The following is a 21,494-nucleotide window of genomic DNA, read 5'->3' as shown; positions in this document are numbered from 1 at the left end:
AACTACAGTTTGGCAGTGTGGGCCTAGGGATCCCTGAGAGGCTGACAGAATGCTCCATTGGAGGCAGTCCTTGCTTCCTGGTATGACACCACTCCCTTCTTTAGGGAAGCATGACAGAGTTTCTCCCTGTCCTTCCCCCCTGCAGGTCAGCTCAACAAAGGCAAAGACTGATATCTGCCATGTGTTTGCACTCAAGGGCTCAGGGCTGCTGCTCCATGAATATCTGAGAAGTGAGGAGTCATCGATGTCTATCCCGCCTTTCTGCAGTGTCTACGTCAGGCAAAGATCTGCTGTCCAGTTCTCTTGGTCTCTGTAGAATTCCTCCTACGTGGTTTGTAACCACTTCTAAGGGAGGCCTTGGGCACAGAAAGACTTCCTTGAGGTGAACAATATTTGTTCTGCTGCCAATGCTGACTCTGTGGCCTCCACAGAACATCAAAACTCAAAAGGGCAGTGGTTGCACCTGTTCTGCTTACAAGATCATGGACAATACTCAGAAAAGTGTCTTCACACAGGGTGTCTTCATGTGTATTTTGGCTTGATGACAGCCACCCACTTTCTAGTGATACCTCTGGGCCATGGACACTTTGCCATCCCTAAGAATTCCTGCTCTGAGCATACCTTGAAAACCCTAGAGTGACTCTCCAATTTCCTTTCCAAAGAACAGAACAGTTTTCCCCATGTATGTGTCAGTGAGGTGGGTGGAAGGTCATCCCTGGGAATCAGGACAGCCTCCTTATCAGGGCTTCATGGGGCCAAGGCCACAGCTAATCCCTTGCCATGGAGTCCTCATTTCATCCTCAGTGACCCTGCACTCTGGATCCACTCAGTACCCAAAAATTCAGTGCTGTAAGCTTAGAGTCAGGTGGTTACACATGGCCAGGAGTTGAATACACAGGTGATCAAGTCTCACGGGGCTTCTCAGGTGAGAACTTAACTTGCCTGTATCTGAACTAGTCCTGGACTCAGTGTCTCTGAGTGGCTGATGGTTGGGCCTAAGGATATGTATTCTGGGCTTCCTCTTGTCTCTGGGTGCCTCTGGGTGCCTCAATGTGCCAATGAGTCCTGGCCTGAGCTGGTGAGAGCTGGGTGTTTCCAGTTGAGCTTCCTGAAGCATCTGGACCAAGTGAACCATCCTCTCCATTTGTTCCCACGTGGTTCCCTGACACGGGGTCCTGATGCTGGGACCACTAGCCCTGGGAAAGCAGCGTAGCATGTTCTTCGTTCACTCTCTCGAGCCAGCCATCTATGAAGGCAAACTATCACCAGACCACAGTGCCTGGTGTCCAGAGCCGTCAGAGTTCTGTTTGGACTTGTCACCAATGAAGTGAGGTTATGTGCTGGGGTCCACAGTTGAGACTCCCCCTCCGATGCCTCCTTTGTTTTTATTGTGAGCTAATCTGTGTCCTCCTTAGAAACAGTAAGTTAAAAAACTAGCAAAATGTGTGTGTTTTTAGACTTTTCCATCGAACAATCCTTTCCCTTGAGGATGAGATGCAGTTTCTTCATTTAGAGATTTCTCAAATTTTATTTTGTCTGTCTTTTCTGGATTTATGTTAGTTTCATTTCATTATCAATAAGGAGCATGGTGATGTTCCCATAATGCCCAAAATAATTTTCTTTAAAGGATATGAAATGTTTCATGTTATAACACCCATGTGTCCATGAAAGGAGGATTCATAGCAAGTTTTACTCATGTTTACCTCAACCACACACTGTAGTGCTCCGTTCTCTGACATCCTTTGAGGAGGGACAGCAGGTGGTGAGGGCAAGGGCAGGCTTTGCAAGGCCATGGACATCATCACCCTGTGCTGATGAGGACACATGGGCATCCCTCCTGGGGAATTTGTCTCCTAGTCACTGTTTTCAATTCCTGTTTTCCCATCCCAAACAGACCATGGGCTTTGTGTCCCTGTTGGGTAGTTTGCCTTTCCTAGAGGTGATGGTGCTGAGCCTGTTCACTCTCAATGCTCTTTGTTGGTCTTCTTCAAGCAGCGTCGTCTCTGTGATGGGCTCTCCACATACAGCTGCTTATTGCTAGTGGAGCAACCACACACTCTCATGGGGCTGAACCCACCAAGTGCAACTTGTTCATGCATCTGTCACCCATCTACTGATCCCATTTGTTCTGTTTGTGGGTTGGTCCTGTAAAGCCAGCTACCACAGCAATTTTTATACACAGTCTTAAGTAGACATAGACTTTTATTTCAAAGAAAAAGTACTTAGATGTGAAATTGCCAGATTATATTTCTTGTGTATGATTAGCTTACAAACTGTTACGGTACACTTGGAAGCATTTTTTTAAAATCAGAGTTAGGTGGTTGTTTTCTTTTGGTACTGAGGATTGAACTTATGACCTCAGGTTTGCCAAGTGGGCACTTATACTGCTGAATGAAATCTCCCACTCTGTTTTCTTATTTTGTTTTGCTTTGTTTTGTTGTGTTTTTATGCTATAATATGTTATGTTATGTTACATTACCTTATGTTACGTTACGCTACGTTATGTTATGTTATGTTTTATTGTGTTTCACTATGTTTAGTTGATCTGGCCTGCAGATCAATCTATCCAGAACTCCTGGAGGGGGAACGGGGATTAAATAAAAGACATGGCAGAGACAAAGAGAGATAGAGGCAAGTCGAGATAATCCAATCAAGCCTCCGGTTTATTCAGGAAATGATCACACCTTTTATAGGCTAAGGGCGGGAGCTGGGACAGGAAGAGGTTAAAGAGATGAATACAACAGGGTCACCATCACATCCAGATAAGTGATGTAAGCAGGAGAGGATTATGGTTAATGTAGGCAGATGCAGTGCCCATAGGAGAGAGAGGCAGGGAGACAGCAATGCCTGTCACTTGGCTCCCTACTTTTAGTGTTGGTGAGGATTTTGAGTCTCCTTCAGTGCATTTTCAGTGCTTTCTGATTTCTTTTTTTTTTAATGTTATTTAAGGAGAAAAAGAAAAAAAAGCAGAGAAAGGTTACAAGCTATACAGGTTTACAGAAAAAAATGAACAGTAGGAAATCACTAGTTAATGGATTACATATTGTCATCTTAGAAATAATTGTCTAAGTTACAAAATTAAAGCTTATGAAGTGGACATTCCAACCGTGAGACTGCAAACAGTTCTGTTCAGTGATCCAACAAAACTCAGTAATATCATTATCTGTCTTATACACTTAAATATACATACAGTTATATCATTTAGAGCACTTTCTTTTCCTCTCTTTTGTACAATGGCAATTACACATTTTTGGTTTTGTTGCTCCCACAATTCCTATTACTTTTTTAGAAAAGAGTAGAACCAAATGAGACATAACAGAACAGAGTCAGTCAAATCAAAAGGGTGGACATAATAGATAATGTAAAAGCATAATGCAAGGTGATCAACAATGGTTACCATGATGCCTCCCACTATCTCTAATAGAATTGCCTATATCATCAGTTATAATAAAATTGAACAAATCAGTAAAGAAAAAGCCAACAAAACCAAAACATTGGAGACATTATAGGTCTTCAAAAGTAGATAACAGTCAACCAGAATGGGCGTCATAATGAATCCCACTATCTTCACAGCTGTTGCCTAAACTTTCGAACCTGGTACTATCAAGCAAAAGAGAATAGAGGGACATCAGTCAAAACAAGATGGTGAGAGCAGTACAGGGCTTTAAATCAAGACAAAGGAAATCAAAGTGACTTACTATAATATATCCTGCTATTTGTTATTTATTTTTCCCTTAGTTAAAAGGATAAAAATAAAAAAGTAAATAATAAAATGGAGATTGAGATAAAAGAGGGCATAACAGCAAAACAGCACAGATCAAAACATAACCATTTAAGCAAAATAGTGTTTCACCACAAGATAATCCCGACATAAAAGTGGTTACCATATTGTCTCTTTCCTTGAAATCTTTGAATATAACTTCGTTTACTGTAACATCAAATATATCAAAACAATGTAAAACCATTTAAGAGAATGACAGTATTACAGGGTGTTTAGAATCAACTAACAGAAAATGAACAATGGTTTCTGTATAATCTCCTTGTCTATAAAAGTTTTTGCTTATACTACCATATATAATAAATTCCAATAAGATACAACCTGTTTAGACCAAAGGAGACAGAAAAACAAAAGCTTGATGAGACTTCAAAACAAGATGATACTAAATCAGTATTACCTCTTAGGATGTCATTTTCTCCAAAATAGCTATTCCTATCATCCAAACATCTCTGACTCATTTCTGTTGAGCTCTTTTTCTGTCATTAGTTGTCAGTTTGTCTTCTTCATTTTGTTTTCTGCTCCATTCATTGTGGCCTCTCTGCCACTATTTCTGGATTCTTCGTATTTTTTTCTTTTTTAGAATATCCTGCAGTATTCTCTGTAGAGTTGAATTGGTGGTTGCATATTCCACTAGTTCCTCTTTATCCTGGAAGCACCTTGTTTTTCCATCAATTTTCAGGGATAGTTGTGCAGGATATATCAATCTTGGCTGGAGATTATTATCTTTCAAAGCTTGAATTATTTCCCCCCATGCTCTTCGTGATTTGATGGTTTGTGCCGAGAAGTCTGCTGTAATTCTGATGGGTGTTCCCTTGTAAGTGATCTGTTTCTTGTCTCTGATGGCTTTTAATATTCTGTTCTTGTATTGGATTTCTGGAATTTTAATTATTGTATGCCTGGGTGTTACTCTGTTTGGGTTATAGGTGGCTGGGGTCCTGTATGCTTCATACAACTGAATATCTTTACCTTTTGCTAAATTAGGAAAATTCTCCTGGAATATTTCTGTGAGTAGCTTTTGTAGTTCATTTGTCTGTGTCCCTACTTCTTCTTTTATGTTCTTAATTCTTAAGTTATAGATCCTCTTATCATCTTCTAGTCTTTGTATTATTGCTGTTTGTTTCTTTGTTATTTTCAAGAAGTTTTTCATTTCATGCTCCCATATAACAAATCTTCCCTCCAGTTCAGATAATCTGTCCTTACTTTCTTTCAAGCTGTTACGCCAGTTTTTGATAGAGTTTTTAGTTTCCGGGTAATCTCTTTCAACCTGCTTCACGTATGCTATGCTTTCTCTATTTTCTCCATCAAAGAATTCTCCCCTCTTTTCCTGTTCTTCCATTCCACCATCTGTTTTTTCTTGGGTGGTGCTTAGCATTTCTCTAACTATTCTGCTTATGTCTAGCTTCAGGTCATTAACAACTTCATTCCTGAACTCGTCTATGAGGCTCTGGAGATAGCACTTTATGTCTATTGGTGCTGTGTCTGCTATTGCCTCTTTCTCAGGATTGGGGGCCGAGGAGCATTTCTTGTTGCTGCCTCTTCCCATATTCTTTGTTCCTTATATATGCAAGCATATATAGGGGGCCTGGGTTCCTTCCCTTTCGGCCACAGTCTGATTGAACTGCTCTGGCTAGGTGTTCCCGCCCACCGCAGTGCGCCAGGAAGTTGCAGACCAGGCAGCCAGTGGTGCGGGCTCCAACTTCCACACTGAGGCTTTTCTGTTCCTGTTATACCACCATGATTGCATTCCCGGTTGGTTCCTCTCAGCCCAGTTCATTCTTGGGTTATGATTTTTTATTCCTTGCTTAACTCCTTACTACTTGCTTATGATTCTTTACTCCTCACCATTCCTGAATTCTATGCTGGGTCTTTCAGAGAGCCTCCATACCTGCTGCTATCTGTCCACCATGCTCTCCCAGAAGTCCTTTCTGATTTCATTTTGTATAACTCACCTGATAAACTATGACATATCACATAATCCTGGGTAATTTAATATTGGAAAAAATTTAAAAAATAAATGAGAGCCAGGTGTGGTAGTAAACATCTCTAATGCCAGAAGTTACAAGGCTGAGGTAGCAAGATTGCTGTGAGTTGAGGTCAGCCTGGGCTACAATGTGATTTCAATGAAAGCCTAAACTTCATAGCAAGATCCTGTCTCAAAAATAAATAAATAAATCAAAATCAAAATACATTAAAAAAGGTTTAAAAACACACAAAAATCATCTATGAATCAGCAAATCAAGTCTTCATGAATTTTTCTTACATATGTACTTTAGTCAGCACACTGAGCATTACGTTTACCATGAGGTACACAGTGATCTACTGCCAAGAAGTTGAACTTTTTCAATTTTTTTTGAACTTTTTCCTGAGATGAATGTATATATGCTACTGAATACACAATCTTAGGATTTGGATAGCATAGTATAAAGAGAATTTTATGGTATTTTTTTATTTTTGTACTAACTTTATATATGAAGGTAGGGTTTGAGCAAAGGTTTACTGTTTTTTGAAAGACTTTCTTGTCTTATTTTAATGTAACTCAAGTACATATTAATAAGGACCACATAAAAGATGCTATTGTTAAGTCTATAAAAGGATAAAATACAGAAGAATAATGAGAGAATAACATTGGCTAATGCATTGTGCACAATGATTTCTTAATGATTTATATTTTCATACATTTGTAAAATTTGTTTTTTTTTTTTTTTTTTTTTTACAAAATGTAAAGCATGATCTCACTAAGTTTGTGAGTTTCCCAGGCCAGGCTTAAACCTTTCCTTATTCAATCTCCCTCCCTCTTCTCAGAGTGTTAGGATTACAGGTATTATCTTGAGTTGGTAATCAGCAGGAATTTTGTGCATTCATAGAATGAAATATTTGGCTTTGAACTTTAGACACTTTGCAGGAAGAGTGGATCTAGTTAAGCCATCTACCAACTTCCTAACTGGCAGTTTTTTCACAGTGAGTAGGATTGAAAATCCCATTAACACAGTTGGTAGTTTCTCTGCTTTGTAACTGTGCTCATTATGCCCTTCCGAATATCACTGCAAATGCTTACTGCACTGGAACTGAGACTTGGTGTACTTGAAGCACATTCTGTTTTTTTTTTTTTAAATCCCTCATGGATATTGATGATTGTTTGAAGTCAAACCACAAGAAAAATGTGAAAGCTAATGCCTCTTGGGGCACACTGCCCTCCAGAATGCCAGGACAGTGTAAAATAATTTTTCTACTGTTGGACTTTCCAAGTTTTTTTTGTTTTGCATTCAGTTTCTATGGATTGAATACTGAGATTTGCACTTAGCTCCATGACCTTCCCATTTAAAATTCGTTTTTTTTTTTCATCCAGGTTCTAGATAAGTGGCTGCATTGCTGAGGCTGTCCTTAAATTTGTGATGTTGTTGCCTCAGCCTTCCAGAGTGCTGGCATTACAAGACACTCCACCAGACCTTGTTTCATCATAGTGTTGTTAAAAACTCATTGGCTAAGCATGTAATGTTGAAAATGCCTGCAATGCCTGCACTCAAGTGGCTGAGGCAGCAGGATTCCTGGGAGTACCAGACAAGCCTGCCACATACTCTGAGTTCAGCTTAGGCCAGAGCTACACAGGAAAAACTTGACCAAAAACTGAAAAAGAAAAAGAAAGAAAACTAAAGGAAAGGGAAGGAAAGCAGAGGGGAAGGGGGGATGGAAGGGAAGGAAAAAGGAGAAACAAAACAAAATTCCTGGTGACTGTATGAGTTTTTCACTACTGGGCTGGACTTTTTAATCTGTGTTCCAGTTCTTGCAGTATAGGAACCTTTTGACTATTTCAACTTTATTATATACCAGAAAACTAAGTATTTTGTTGCCTCCAACTTTAATGTTTTTTCCATGGCTATAGGATGGCTTTTTGTCCTTCCCTGTGAATTTTCATTTTGTTTTTTCTATTTCTAAAAAAATGGCACTGATATTTTGACAGGAATGGCATTTAAACACCTGGTTGCTCTGGGTAGCATGTACATTATAACAACATGAATTCTTTCCATTCACCATCACAGTCTGTCTTTTCTTCTCTTAGTGCCACTTCACGCATTGCTTCAATTTCTACAATTTTCCAAGAACAGGTAAGTTTGGTTTAAATTTTACATAAGCATTAATTCTTTTGGATGAATTATGAAATGAATTGTGTTCCTTGAATTTCTGGCTGCAGTCTGTTTGAAGCACATAGATATGAATTGACTATGACATAAGGATTTTGTACCTTGAAACTGAAGTTATTTGTCAATTTGTTCTAAAAGTTGTTCAGTGGAGTTTTAAGTTTCTTATATGAAATGTATCCTCAGGAAATAGAGGCACCTCTTAATTCTTCCTTTCTGATTTGGTAAACTTTTGGGTTCTTATTGTTGACTAAATTCTAGGACTAGGACTTCAAGTACTGTGTTGAAAAGTGTCCAAAGCCTGGTCTTGTTCCTGACCTGAGAAGCAAATCAAACAAATAGCATATAGTAAAATCAGACAGAACAAGATGGGGAGAGCAATACTGGGGTGCAAATCAGGTTAATAGGAAAACAAATAGTGACTATAATATATCCCAATATTTTTTATTTTAGTTTTCCCTTAATTGAAAAAAAAATAGTTTAAGGATGGAAGAAGGTGGGACAACCAGTCTAACCTAATCTGATTAAGTTGGGCCAAGCCGTGCTCATTGAAAATGAGAAATACAGTGAGAAGGAATTGGCCTGGGTCTGTTGGTTTCTGAGGAGGACACAGGGCACTTTAGAGGGAGAAAGACAGACTTCGGGCCTCCTGCAACACAGAGGCATGCAGAAGTGAGTGGGGCGAGGCAAAATAGGAAGCTTTTCAGGGGTGCATTTGTGCACAAAGCTGTCCCTGACAGGCCCTGGGAGGCTTTGGGCCTTGCAAGGAGCAAGGACAGTTGGGGATTTTTCTAAGGCAGGGCTGGTACCAGACTGAGCTAAAGGTCTACTCACAGATCTTGTGCCAGCCTCACCTCCAATGACCTCACCAGCTCCGGGATCAACCTGAAAATCAAGGTCAGATACCCGGTCTGGCGGAATTCCAGGGCAGGTCTGTCACTGGCTCCATGGCAGGTGTCCTAAGCTCCACTTAGAGCTCAAGTCTTGCAAAGTACTGGCCCTTTGTTTCCCCTTCCCTTTACCTCTTCTATTTCTCTCAGTTTTCATTTCTACTCTTAAATCTATAGTTCTTTGAAGCATTAAATTCTAAGATAATTTAATTTTAAGTTAAGATTGCATTAGTTTCCACATGTTCAGTTGAGTCACATGTAAGCACATTGTCAATTGGTACAATCTTCACATCTGTCTAGTTCCAGGTTTCTGCTCAGTGTTGGACCCATCCATATCCCTGTTCTCTCCTGCTAGTCCCCACCGACTGCTGACCTTTCTCTCACTGTGATTTACTACCCTGGGTTTTTCATATCAGTGCATCAGATTCCGTTTGGCCAAACATTCCTGGAGGAGACTGGATGCTATTGCTGTTTGATTAGAAGAGAAAACCACAGATAGCCAAAACTACAGGGAAAATGTAGAGACCATTGTGTATGCACTCATCTTTTCATGTTGGAAAATGTTTTCCATGATTTCAGTGATACAAAGGGAACTACAAAGTGCTGATTCATTGCATTTGAAAAACAACAATTATGCAAAAATCACAATAGGAAACCTTTCTTTATAACCAACAGTCAGATAGATGGTTTTTATTACAATTTTTAAAGGGTCTCATGAGTCCATTTTGTGAGGGAAATGACAAATTCTTCTAACTCAAAGGGAATCACCAGGGCCAACAAGCACACAAAACACTGAGCCTCCTAACCCTGATTCATGCAGGCACACATCCTTGAAATGTGCTGTTTCCCCATCCACTGACATATTTTAAGGCAGGTGCTGAACAACAATGGGACGGACATGGGGGGCAGGGCATAGCCCTTTCTTGCAGCGCCCGTCAGAGCTCTAAACAGCCTTCCCTAGAACTCCTAGGACTAAGAATAGAGTTTTCTCCCACACAGAATGCTGCACAAATTTTCAAGAATTTGATTCACAGTACTCTTTGAAGCAGGAAGAAACTGGGACCCTCCCTAGCCTCTGTGTAGAGTATGCACAGGAGAGTTGTCTGGATGATCCTGTTCACTGCAGCTAGGGGAACATTGCCCTGGCCCCAGGGCCACAGATGTGCAGGGCTAAGGATGACAAACTCATGGCACATCAAGGTTTTCCCTGGGCCAACCAGTGCACTGGGCATCTCCACTGCAATCCAGTGACTCCCAAAGCCAGCAACAGCACTGAGAAAGGGCATTTGGATGCCTGGTTGGCCAGTCAGGCAAGGGGCAGTCCTGCCTGATACAGCTGTGCAAAGTGTATCCCTCTGGAGCTAAACCTCAAGCAGATCCTACTCATTGCCTTCATCATTTCTCACAGCAAGGTTGTCACACAGAAGTACAGCAACACACTTGGTTTACTCAAACTAAATTGTTTAGCTTCCCTTCAAGAAATGACTGAAAATGCACAAGTCTGGAAAAATCAATGCTGGGAGCATTGCTCTGCATTTTGTATAAATAAACTGATCCTTTACAAGACATGGTGGTAATGCCCATGGGTGGGTCTGATATGCCAGAGATGTGGACTCTCATGAATACAGGTTTTGTAACTGCAATAGAAAAATTGCAAATAAATGATGCATGCACATGACTTTCTCTTTGTATTGCACTGAAGGAAGGGGGATCCAGGCAGCAATCTAGATTTACTGAGTTGCCTCAGTAAACCCAGGGCACAATCCACCACATGATTCTTCACCCAATTGTGAAAGCTCAGCAACTTGGTGCCTACTTGTTGCTGCTGTTGCTTCACAATTTTGAGGTGTTTGTATCTATGCCAGCCATCTCTGCCTCTTTTAGCTTCTGTCTCAGTGTGTAGATCAGACTATGTGTTTACAAATGTTCCATCATGATTTCAGGAGCAGTGGCAGCCTCTCATGTACTAGAAATAATTCAAGTTTCATCATAAGAAACCTGATACAATGTGCTTGAGAGGAAATGAGATTGTCTGATAAAAATGCAGGAAACTCATTTTGTCTGTGCCAGACTCAGCTGCTACTGAAGCGCATATTTTTAAGGTAAAAAGATATGAGTCAGAGTGTTGGAATGCACAGTAACATCCCCAAGTTCAGTTTCTGCTTTGCTACCCTCAGTCCACTAAGCTGCAGAATGGATCTGAGTGTTCAAACACATAGGGTGTGAACTGCAGCAGAAATCTGTAAAAACTTCAGTTAACTGGGGGTGTGAAAAGACAAGGAAAGATTTTTGGCAAAATACACCTCTAAATATGTATTTAAAGCATCAAGGAAACCAAGAAGACAAAGATGAATACAAAGATGAAGAGGAAGAAGGAGGAGGAGGAGAAGGAGGATGAGGAGGAGGAGGAGGAGGAGGAGGAGGAGGAGGAAAAAGAAGAAGGAAAAGAAAGAAAAAGAAAAAGTAATGCCAATGTGTGGGGAGACAATGCCATTGTCTCCAATGCCTCAGCCTCATTTAGAAAGGAAAGGATCAAAATTTGCAGAATGGAAGGGTCACTGTGGAAAATGGACTTTGCCCCAAGGCACTGATGCTGTGTCTGGCCCAATATGAATGTCCAATCCATGGCAGAGCCTGGAGCCTGGTGGAGGCTGAGGCCAGGACCCAGGAGTTGAGGTCCCTGGGGCTGAGGTGGCAGAGTCTTTGCTGCACCCTTGTGGCTCTGCCTTGGTGGGCCTGCAGGACTCCAAGATGAATGCAGTGGTGGAAGTGGGTGTAAGGAAGGAGGTGCTGGGCTCCTCTGCATGCTGCACACTCCCTGCTTGGCCTGAGCACAGGAAGATTCAAGTCCTCCTTGCTGGAAAAAGAGACTCTGAAGAAGATTCTGGGTGTCTTCTACCAGACACAAATGAACACAGTGACTTCTCAGGTAGGGAGGGCAGGACACCGACCACAACGGGATTCGCATGGCTTCATGAGTTTGGGGTTTAAAATTTAGTCGCGAATGATGTGTTGCCTTTCTGAATAAAAAGACTCATTTTATATATCTATAAAGTGAATCTTGAATGTTCTTCTATATGCGTATCCTACATTACATATAAAAGAATATTAAGTTATCCATTTCCACTCAGCTATTCAAGAAAATACTAACTATTTATTCCTAAGTGAGTTGAACAGAAGTAATATTGAAAGGAGCACCATAAATAATGCAGTGGAAAATTAAATGGAAAAACCCCAAAGTCATCCCTCCCAGGATGAGAGGTCTGCCATTGACCAGCTCCTCTCTCCTGTCCTCACCTGCTGTGCAGGCCTGTGTCCTTCACTCCTGGGTGGAGAGAGAGCCAGGACACAAGCTCTCTTCCATCTCAGGAAACATCAGGGACATCGCCTAGGACATGGCCTTCTTTCAGCATTTTCAGGGGCTGTAATTTATAATTAACTCAGCAGCTGTGCTGTGGTACGTTCATGGTTTTTAACTGTCCACACCTTAACTGATTAAGAAAAGAATATGGTGTCCATCAATCTCATTTTTATAATGTCCCTTAGAAGTGGAATTTCCAGGTTAAATGTATATAAGATGAATTTGAGGGTCGCAGAATTTTCACCTGAAACCTCAGCATATAGTTAGAGCCTGGTAGAGGAAGACTGAGTCTGCTCAGATCTATGTGGAAATCTAAAGTCAGAGAGATGGTCCAGGCAGAGGTGCAGGACAACATGGCTAAAAAAGGCTCAGATCCAGGCTGCCTCATCCTTGAGTAAGTTCACAGGAAAGCATCACACACTGCAGGCTGGACAGAAGAGAGCTGGAATCATTCCAGATCTCCTCCCTACATGCCTGAGGCCCCCTCTCTCACTCAGGGGAGCTCTGAGTGAGAAGGTCAGTCTGTTACAGAGCCCAACCTGACTGAAAGTTTTCCACCCAGGTGCAGATCTGAACTGCCACATATGGACTCACCATAGCTATGGAGCATGTCAGGAGATGGGGACACTGCAAGCAGGTCAGGGTATGAAGCCTTAAATAAGAGATGAGGCCCTCACCAGCCCCATTTCCTCCAGGAGTAACCACATCCTGCAAGAATGTGCATTAAATCTGAGTAACTGAAAGGAGTTACTCACAAAATTATATATTATAGAGATAGTTTGAAGATACAAAAGTAAATGGTAGCATCTGTAAGTAAAATGAGATGTGACCTTTAATGGATATGTCGTGTCCATTGATGTCCCCAAACTACATGCATCAGAAGGAAATAGTCTGATGAACAGAGAAATAAGGAGCACAGGCAATGGGTAAAAATCACAGCTGCTTAATAACAACAACAAATCTGGGATACAATAAATGCAGTGGTGAATTTTATCCAGTACATAATAAAGAATAAATACTGATTGTTTTTCAATTCTTTGATCAAGTTGAAGGAAAACCCACCACCAACTTCTTTTAAGTGACAAAGATAAAGTTATCCTGAGAATGAAGCCAGACAATAATGTGTTAAAAATAATATAAATGAAAACACTCTGTTGGCTAATATTCCTACCAAACATACACAAAAGTGTTCAGCTAAATGTTTGCCACGTTAACTCACCAGCATATTCAAAATTAACCAACATGATCAACACTGTGTCAATCTCACTGGTGCAAGCATGGTTCCTCTCTCACAAACTATCTGTCTCCACTGGTTTTAACATCTTGTATCTTACTATATGTGATAGTATAAAGAAAAATTTTTATAGGCAAGGAGATAATATAGAAACCATTGTTCATTTTCTGTTAACTGGCTCTAAATACCCTGTAATTCTTTCATTCTCTTGAATGGCTTCACACTGTCTTGATATGCTTGATGCTATCGTATACGAAGTTATACTCAAATAATTCAAGGAATGAGGCATTATGGTGACTACTATTATGTTAGATTATCTGGGAGTGAAACACAATTATGCTTAGATCATTCCACTCTGACCAGTGTTGTTCTATTACAATGTCCTCTTTTATCTCAACCTCCACCCTTTTTAAAAAAATTAAACTATTTTTTTATTTTTTTTCAATTAAGTGAAAACTAAATTAAAAAATAGCGGGATATATTATAGTAACTATTTGTTTTTCTATTATCCTTATTTGAATGCCAGTATTGCTCTCCCAATCTTGTTCTGTCTGATTTTACTATATTCTATTTTGTTTGATAGTATCAAGTTTGAGGGTATAGGCAACCACTTTGAAGGCAATAAGATTTACTATGATGCCCATTATAGTTTGACTATTATTTTCTTTTGAAATCTTGTAAGGTCTCCAGTGTAGGTTTTATTGGTCTTGTTCTTTACTGTTTTGATCAATTCTATTATACCTGATCATATAGGCAACTCTATTTTAAATTAGCAAGAGGCACAATGGTAACCATTTTTGATCATCTGATATTCTATTTTTGCATCATGTACTATGCCCATCTTTCTGTTCTAACTGACTCTGTTATATTTAGTCATGTTAGGATTTATTCTCTTCAAAAAATGTAATAAGAACTGTGGGAGTAAAAAACTCAAAATGTAATTGTTATTGTAAAAAAGGAAAGGAAGGAGGTCTAAGGGATATAACTGCATGCTTGAGTGTGTAGGATGGAAAAACATATTACTGAGCCTTTGTTGGATCACTGAACAGAACTTTCTGCAATCTCACTGTATGAATGTCCACTTTATAAGCTTTAATTTTATAATTTGGACCCCTGTTTCTAAGAAGAAAATATGTAACCTATTAACTAGTGATTTTTACTGTATTTTTTCTTGAAATTCTGTATTACTTGTACCCTTTTACTGCTTTGTTTTTTATTTCCTTTCTTTTTTCTCCTTAATTAAAAAAATAATCAAACCTTGAATGGATATATTTTATTTATTCATTTTTTTTTGGCACTGGAGGTCAAACTCATGACCTCACACTTGCCAGGCAGGTGCTTAAGCCACTGAGCTAAATCCCCAGCCCACCAATGGATATCTTTTACATCTTTTCATCTTCAGAGTAGTTGCCTCTATTCTTGAACTTGATACCAGCAAGCATACCAAATGTGAATAAAATCAGTCAAGGCCAAATAACATTCAAATAAGCCAGCTTCAAAGAAGATCAGTCATGGAAGACAATGTAAGTAATATAGGGATTCAGTTTTAGTTAATAGGAAATTAAGGATAATTACCATGGTATAACCTGCTATTTTTGGGTTATCTCTCTGTGCCCTCAAATCTAATATGAGTAGACAGACCAGAACAAAATATAACCAAACTAAACAGAGCAACAAGACTACTGTAGCTTTTAAATCCTGATACACTTTTAATGATGTCCTCTGCCTTCTTTTTTTAGGCAATTCCTCACCTTTCGCCTTCTCAGAATATTATTATTCACTGTTCAGAGTGATATTAGTCTAGTTTCTTATGTTCCATTTCAGCATACATAAAGATAAAGACAGCTACTACAAAGAGAATGAGACATTATGTTAGTCATTATTGACTTCCCCAAAATCAGTCTTGAAGATCAAAAAAGCCTGAATCATCCTGTAATTATTTGATTAGTTCTATAATATTCAGTACATATTCAATGTATGTGAAGATGGGAACAACTATTTGGAAGAAAACTAGAGACAGTAAGATAAGACAGTGAACATCTCCAGTGGACTTGCTTTGAAATCTGTGTTTCCTTAATGTGTTTCCTTACGAACTGTTTTGCTCTGTTTGCCATGTTTAATCTTACCCACTTTAAGAAAAAAAAAGTGTGTAGGACAGATAGGAATATTAATAACTTTTGGGTGGATCATTAAGGTAAACTCTTGACAGTGTCATTATTTGAATATCACTTTGTATGCTTTAAATTTGTAACTTGAACAACTATTTCTAAGATGACAATATGATACTAATCAACTAGTGATTTCTTATTGTTTATTTTTCTGAAATTCTGTATTATTTCTACACTTTTTTCTCTTTAAATAAACATTACAATTCACCAAAAAATATAAAATTTAAGTTTGAAAGACAAAATAATAAGTACATAGGCAGTATGCATACTTGAAAGTGAAAAGCCCATTTCAGTTTAGCATGTTTAATTACAATATGCCATGGTGAAGCACAAAAACACTTTAAAAAATCTAGAGAGGTATAAGTGATTAACTGAAAATCATAAAACATATGCAATTGAGTAGAGCTCCACCTCAGATTTGTCATTTCTGAAATATTTGTGAAGAAATATTGACATCTAACTTCTGTATTGATTATTTCTTCAGGTCTCCTTGGGATTTTTAAAGTAAACTTAGATCTAAATGGTTTGAACAGTGATGCTTTTTCTGTGTATTTAACAAGAAACATGGATTGCTATATTTCTCACATTGTTAATCCATATAGCATCTCTGCCCAGTGAGCTCTTTCAGATATGTAACAATGATCAAGTATGCTGAGAGTATTCCCATAACACATAGGATTTATCTCTTGTGTGAGATTTTTCACATATTTCACTTACAATCTGGCTGCTGAAAGTGACCCCACTTGCTTACATAGCCAGTGGTTCTTCCCAGTGTGAATTCTTTCATGTGTTTTGCAATGGCTATATGCAGTAAAAGCTTTGCCACATTGTTATATACATAGGCTTTCTCACCAGTGTGAAGTCATTGATATATTTTACAAAATCCATGTGTGGTGAAAGCTTTCCCACATTCTTCACATACACAGGGTTTCTCAACCATGTAAATTTTATAATGTATTGGACAATGAGCATTTCTGCTGAAACCTTTCCCACATTCCTTGCATATGTAAGTTTTCTGCCCAGTGTGAAGATTTTCATGCATTATGCAATATACGTGTGCTGAAACGATTCTCATGATGCCTATATAACCTGGTTTTATGTTGAATGTGAACTTTCATGTTTCTTACAAACTCCCTGTGTTTTAAAAGCTTTCCCACATTGCTTACATACATATGGTTTCTCTCCAGTGTGAATTCTTTCATGTTCCTTACACCGTCCAGGTCTGGTAAAAGCTTTCCCACATTGCTTACATTCATAGGGTTTCTCACCAGTGTGAATTCTTTCATGTTCCTTACAATATCCAGGTTTGGTAAAAGCTTTCCCACATTGCTTACATTCATAGGGTTTCTCTCCAGTGTGAATTCTTTCATGATCCTTACAATGTCCAGGTCTCATAAAAGCTTTCCCACATTGCTTACATACATAGGGTTTCTCTCCAATGTGAATTCTTTCATGATCCTTAAAACATCCAGGTCTGGTAAAAGCTTTCCCACATTGCTTACATACATATGGTTTCTCTCCAGTGTGAATTCTTTCATGTTCCTTAAAACATACAGATCTGGTAAAAGCTTTCCCACATTGCTTACATACATAGGGTTTATTTTCTGCGTGAATTTTTTCATGTTCCTTACAACATCCAGGTCTGGTAAAAGCTTTCCCACAATGCTTACATACATATGGTTTCTCTCCAGTGTGAATTCTTTCATGTTCCTTACAACGTCCAGGTCTGGTAAAAGCTTTCCCACATTGCTTACATACATAGGGTTTCTCTCCAGTGTGAATTCTTTCATGTCGCTTACAATGTCCATGTTGGGTAAAAGCTTTCCCACATTGCTTACATACATAGGGTTTCTCTGCAGTGTGAATTCTTTCATGTTCCTTACAATTTCCAGTTTGGATGCAACCTTTTCCACATTGCTTACACACATAGGGTTTCTTTCCAGTGTGAACAATTTCATGTATTTGAAAATGAATTTTACTGCTGAATGCTTTCCCACATTTCTTACATATATGCGGTTTCTGCTCAGTGTGAAGTTTTTCATGGATTATACAATAAGTACATGTGCTGAAAGCTTTCTCACAGTGCTTACATTTATAATGTTTCTCTCCAGAATGAAGACTTTCATGTACTTGACAATATGTACATGTTGCAAAAGCTTTCCCACACTGCTTACATATGTAGGGTCTCTCTCCTCTGTAAATTCTTTCGTGTTTATTACAAATTCCATGTGTAGTAAAACCTTTCCCGCATTGCTCGCATAAGTAAGATTTCCCTCCACTGCAATATTTTTCATGGATCTGAACATTGTGGTGTGTTTCTGTTTCTTTCACATTCACATCACCTTCTGCAGTACAAGGGGATACTTCTTTACACTGATTCCAAGATGTATGTCCATAAGATTTCCCTAGCTGGTCATTTCTGTAAAGAAAAAAATCACATATGGGACTTATAAGTATATTACTAAGCTTTTCTTGGAGAGTTGAACAAAACTGTTTGCAGTCTCGCTGTTTGAATCCCCACTTCATATGTTTCACTTTTGTATTTCATAACTATTTCTATGATCAGCATTTGTAATCATCATCGCGCAATTTCTTACTGTTTATTTTCACTTTGAAAGCAGTATTATTTCTACTTATTTTGTCTTATTTAATCTTTCCTTATATTAAATATCAAAAAAGAAAAATTCACAATGAAATGGGTCTCCATTTAATGACTGCATTAATATCAAGTTCTGTTTTTAATGCCTGCTAAGAAATACTGAACATGAAGCAACAGAATGGCCTTGTAAGGTATGTTGAAAACAACCATTCCCAAAAGACTGGTACACATTTGGAAATCTTAAAAGTTAGTAGTTGGAAATGCAGAATCTTTAGCTTCACTTCGGGCATGGTTACATATGTGTATCACATGCAGATTATTCTCATATGTTTTCCCATCACAATCTCCCTTCTGTCCTTAACCTGTTGTTCCCTTTTCCATATGGTCAGTCTTACTTTTCTCTAACAACTCTGTTTCATTTCATTCCACATTTTGTATTTTGGTTTCTCATCTAAAAGAAAGCCAGTGACCTTTTAGGTTTTATAGCTGAGCTATTTCACTGAATTGATGGGTGAAAGACCCATCTAATTCTTATGGCAAATGACATTACATTATTTATTTTTTGACATTATATAACACATTTTTTCTTTCCTGGGCTGGGAATGAACAACAGGTATTAGCATAAATCTATAGCTTTTTAAAAATCTATTTTTAAGAGATTTTCACTGATTATTAAGCTGTAAAGTTCAAACTTGAATTTGCCATTCTGCAAAATCTGATTCCTAATGGGCTGGGTTTACAAGAATGCACAATCACAGAGAGTCTATTAACATTTTCCTTCTCCACAAATCCAGTGATAGATAGATATGCTTCAAGGCCTGATCTGTTATAACTTGATCTGCTTTGTATATGAGTAAGCATGTATCAGTATTTTATGCAGATTTTGAGACTTTAAAATATCCAGGACAAGTATGAGGGGATCAATTTCTAGAGACAGCTGCATACTGATATTCAACATGAGTACACTAACATTCCACCAGCCTACTAAAATATTAATCAGAATCACTGATTGTCTACAGCATGGCTTGGAAACATGAGTACTCAGTTTTATTTCAATTCTATTGCAATCTTTGCAATTGTTAGATAATGAATGTGTTGTATTCACATGTATATATGGGTAGAAAAACTGAAGGCAGAATGTCATAACTCAAAGTGTATGCCTTTTGTACACATCTATATGCAATGTCATACATTTTCATGATTTAATTCCCTCATATATACACTAGCTTATACATCTATGGAGATTATTACTGACATTAAATTGAATGGTGCCTCAATTCTTTGGTGGTCATTTTTCTGTTGACTCACTAATTACTCAGGAACATTTGTCTCCTTGTGAGTGTGAATTACCTTAAGTATCTCCAGTAAATTTTGCATTCTTTTTCAGCTTCCTGGATATCCCCAAGTCCTCCTGAATTGTAGACATAGAAATACCAGGACTCAGTTGAGTAATACATACAAATTAATAGATTTTGTTTAGATTTATGATATAATGTGTCCAGGTCTGAGCTATTTTTTTAAATATTTTCATATTCTTTTTAATGAAACAGCACTAATGAGCAACAAACCATATTCTGATAGCATGAGTGACAAAAAGTTTTTATCCTTACCTATTCCAGCCATGTTCCTAAAGATTTCACCCATCACATCTCTGTAGAGGTTCTTTTGGGATGGACTCAGCAAACTCCACTCCTCATTGCTGAAGTTCACAACCACATCCTCAAAGGTCACTGCCTCCTAAAGGATCATACATATATTTCTCAAAGGAAGGTTGAGACCCTAGGTTTGGGATACCTTAAATTGTCTCCAACAAATCTGAATCAAAAGCAAAGTGTGGCGGTGCATATCTATAATCCCAGCACTCAAAAGGCGGAGACAGGAAGGCATCAGTGAGGTCAGGGCAATTCTAGGCTCCATAGGGTGTTCAAATCCAGCTGATATACATACAGTAAGCTTGTCTCAATAAAACAAAACTAAAATAAACAAATAAAGCCAAACAATACAGCTGAATAAAGACTGATTTGTTCAAATTTAAATCCGTGTCTTGGTCATTAATTTTGTGTCTATACACATTTTTGAAGACAGCAAATTTGATGCTAGATTGCAACTCACAGCTAATGTAACAGCCACATAGGAGCACTGATTCTTGTGCTGAGTCATGTCAAGATTCACTGTGCACTTTCTCTAAAGCAGAGCTCACAATGAGAAGCCTGCAGGACCAGCAACCACAAAGCACAGAGGCAGATAAATATCTCATCAATTGACTGGGAAGCCAAGCAAGAACCTCCTCTTCCTGGTCAGCGCTGGTGGTTTGGCAGACTGCAGCCCTTCCAGGGGGAAAACCAACAGCAGCTTCTGAGATCCGTGCCATGCTGGAATTTAGGACACTATGAAGTCAAGCAAGCACCACTTCTCCCTGGTAAGCAGTGGTAGTCTGGCAGATTGCGGCCCTTTCATGGGGAGAACCAGCAGCAACTTCTGAGATCAGTGCCATGTTGGAACTTAGGACACTGGGAAGCCAAGCAAACACCTCCCCTCCCTGGTGATCAGTGGCAGTCTGGAAAACTGCAGCCCTTCCAGGGGGAGAACCAGCAGCAGCTCCTAAGATCCATGCTATGTTGGAACTTAGGACGCTGTGAATCCAAACAACCAGCCTGTCTCCCTAATAAGCAATAGTGAACCTACTGATGCACCACCTAGAATCAAACATTCCACTTCCCTACCCTTCTTCTCCTGTCACCCCCCATTAGCAAATGGGAACCAGAAATCTGAGCATCTCCTGGGAAGTTGACCATAGCAAATAAGGGGGACTTCCTTTTACTATCTCTTTGAAGGAAAATATTTTTATTATTGTTTCACTATATTCTGATTAATGCTACTGCTCTATTCAATATTCTGTTTTGATAAGTTCTATAATTTTCTGTATTTCATCTCATTTTGATATATGTGATTAAAGAACAACTATTACAAAGATAACAAAATATACTGTGGTACCTATTACTGTTATCCCAGTAACCTGTTGTGAAGTTGTGTACCAATTTCACTGTATGATCTTAGTTTGCCTTATGATGCCTTGTTCTGTTGTATTTTACCAATTTCAAAATTAAATAAAAATCTCATCAATCACTTTGATAGACGACAGATGATGTCTCTTCAAATCTCATTTAGGCCAATGAATACTTTGTTCTTAATATAGTTAAGCAGAATTTGAAACATGAATTTGGATTCATAGAATAAAACATAAATAACATCAAATACAGTATATAAATAATAACTCAAGTGTTAGTGGAAAACAGCTGTATTTTAAAAATATGTATATAAAATGAAA

The 21,494-nt window shown here is 38.6% G+C and overlaps 1 protein-coding gene across 1 annotated transcript; it reads right to left on the bottom strand.

The window, feature by feature from the left end:
• Positions 1–16,818: 16,818 nt before the first annotated feature.
• LOC134474630 (zinc finger protein 627-like) lies at positions 16,819–19,789 on the bottom strand (the record flags this gene model as incomplete). The annotated part of the gene is made up of 3 exons (XM_063243142.1): positions 19,777–19,789; positions 17,190–17,471; positions 16,819–17,105 (listed from the first exon to the last, which is right to left on the bottom strand). Coding segments are annotated over exons 1-3 (582 nt in total), but the record flags the coding sequence as incomplete, so codon positions are not given.
• Between the last annotated feature and the right edge of the window lie 1,705 nt (positions 19,790–21,494).

The sequence above is a fragment of the Cavia porcellus genome, unplaced genomic scaffold (genome assembly GCF_034190915.1).
Source record: "Cavia porcellus strain 051 isolate PalLab524CR breed Dunkin Hartley unplaced genomic scaffold, mCavPor4.1 scaffold_34, whole genome shotgun sequence".
Taxonomy (NCBI): Eukaryota; Metazoa; Chordata; class Mammalia; order Rodentia; family Caviidae; genus Cavia; species Cavia porcellus.
This window is presented reverse-complemented; position numbering and strand designations above follow the sequence as displayed.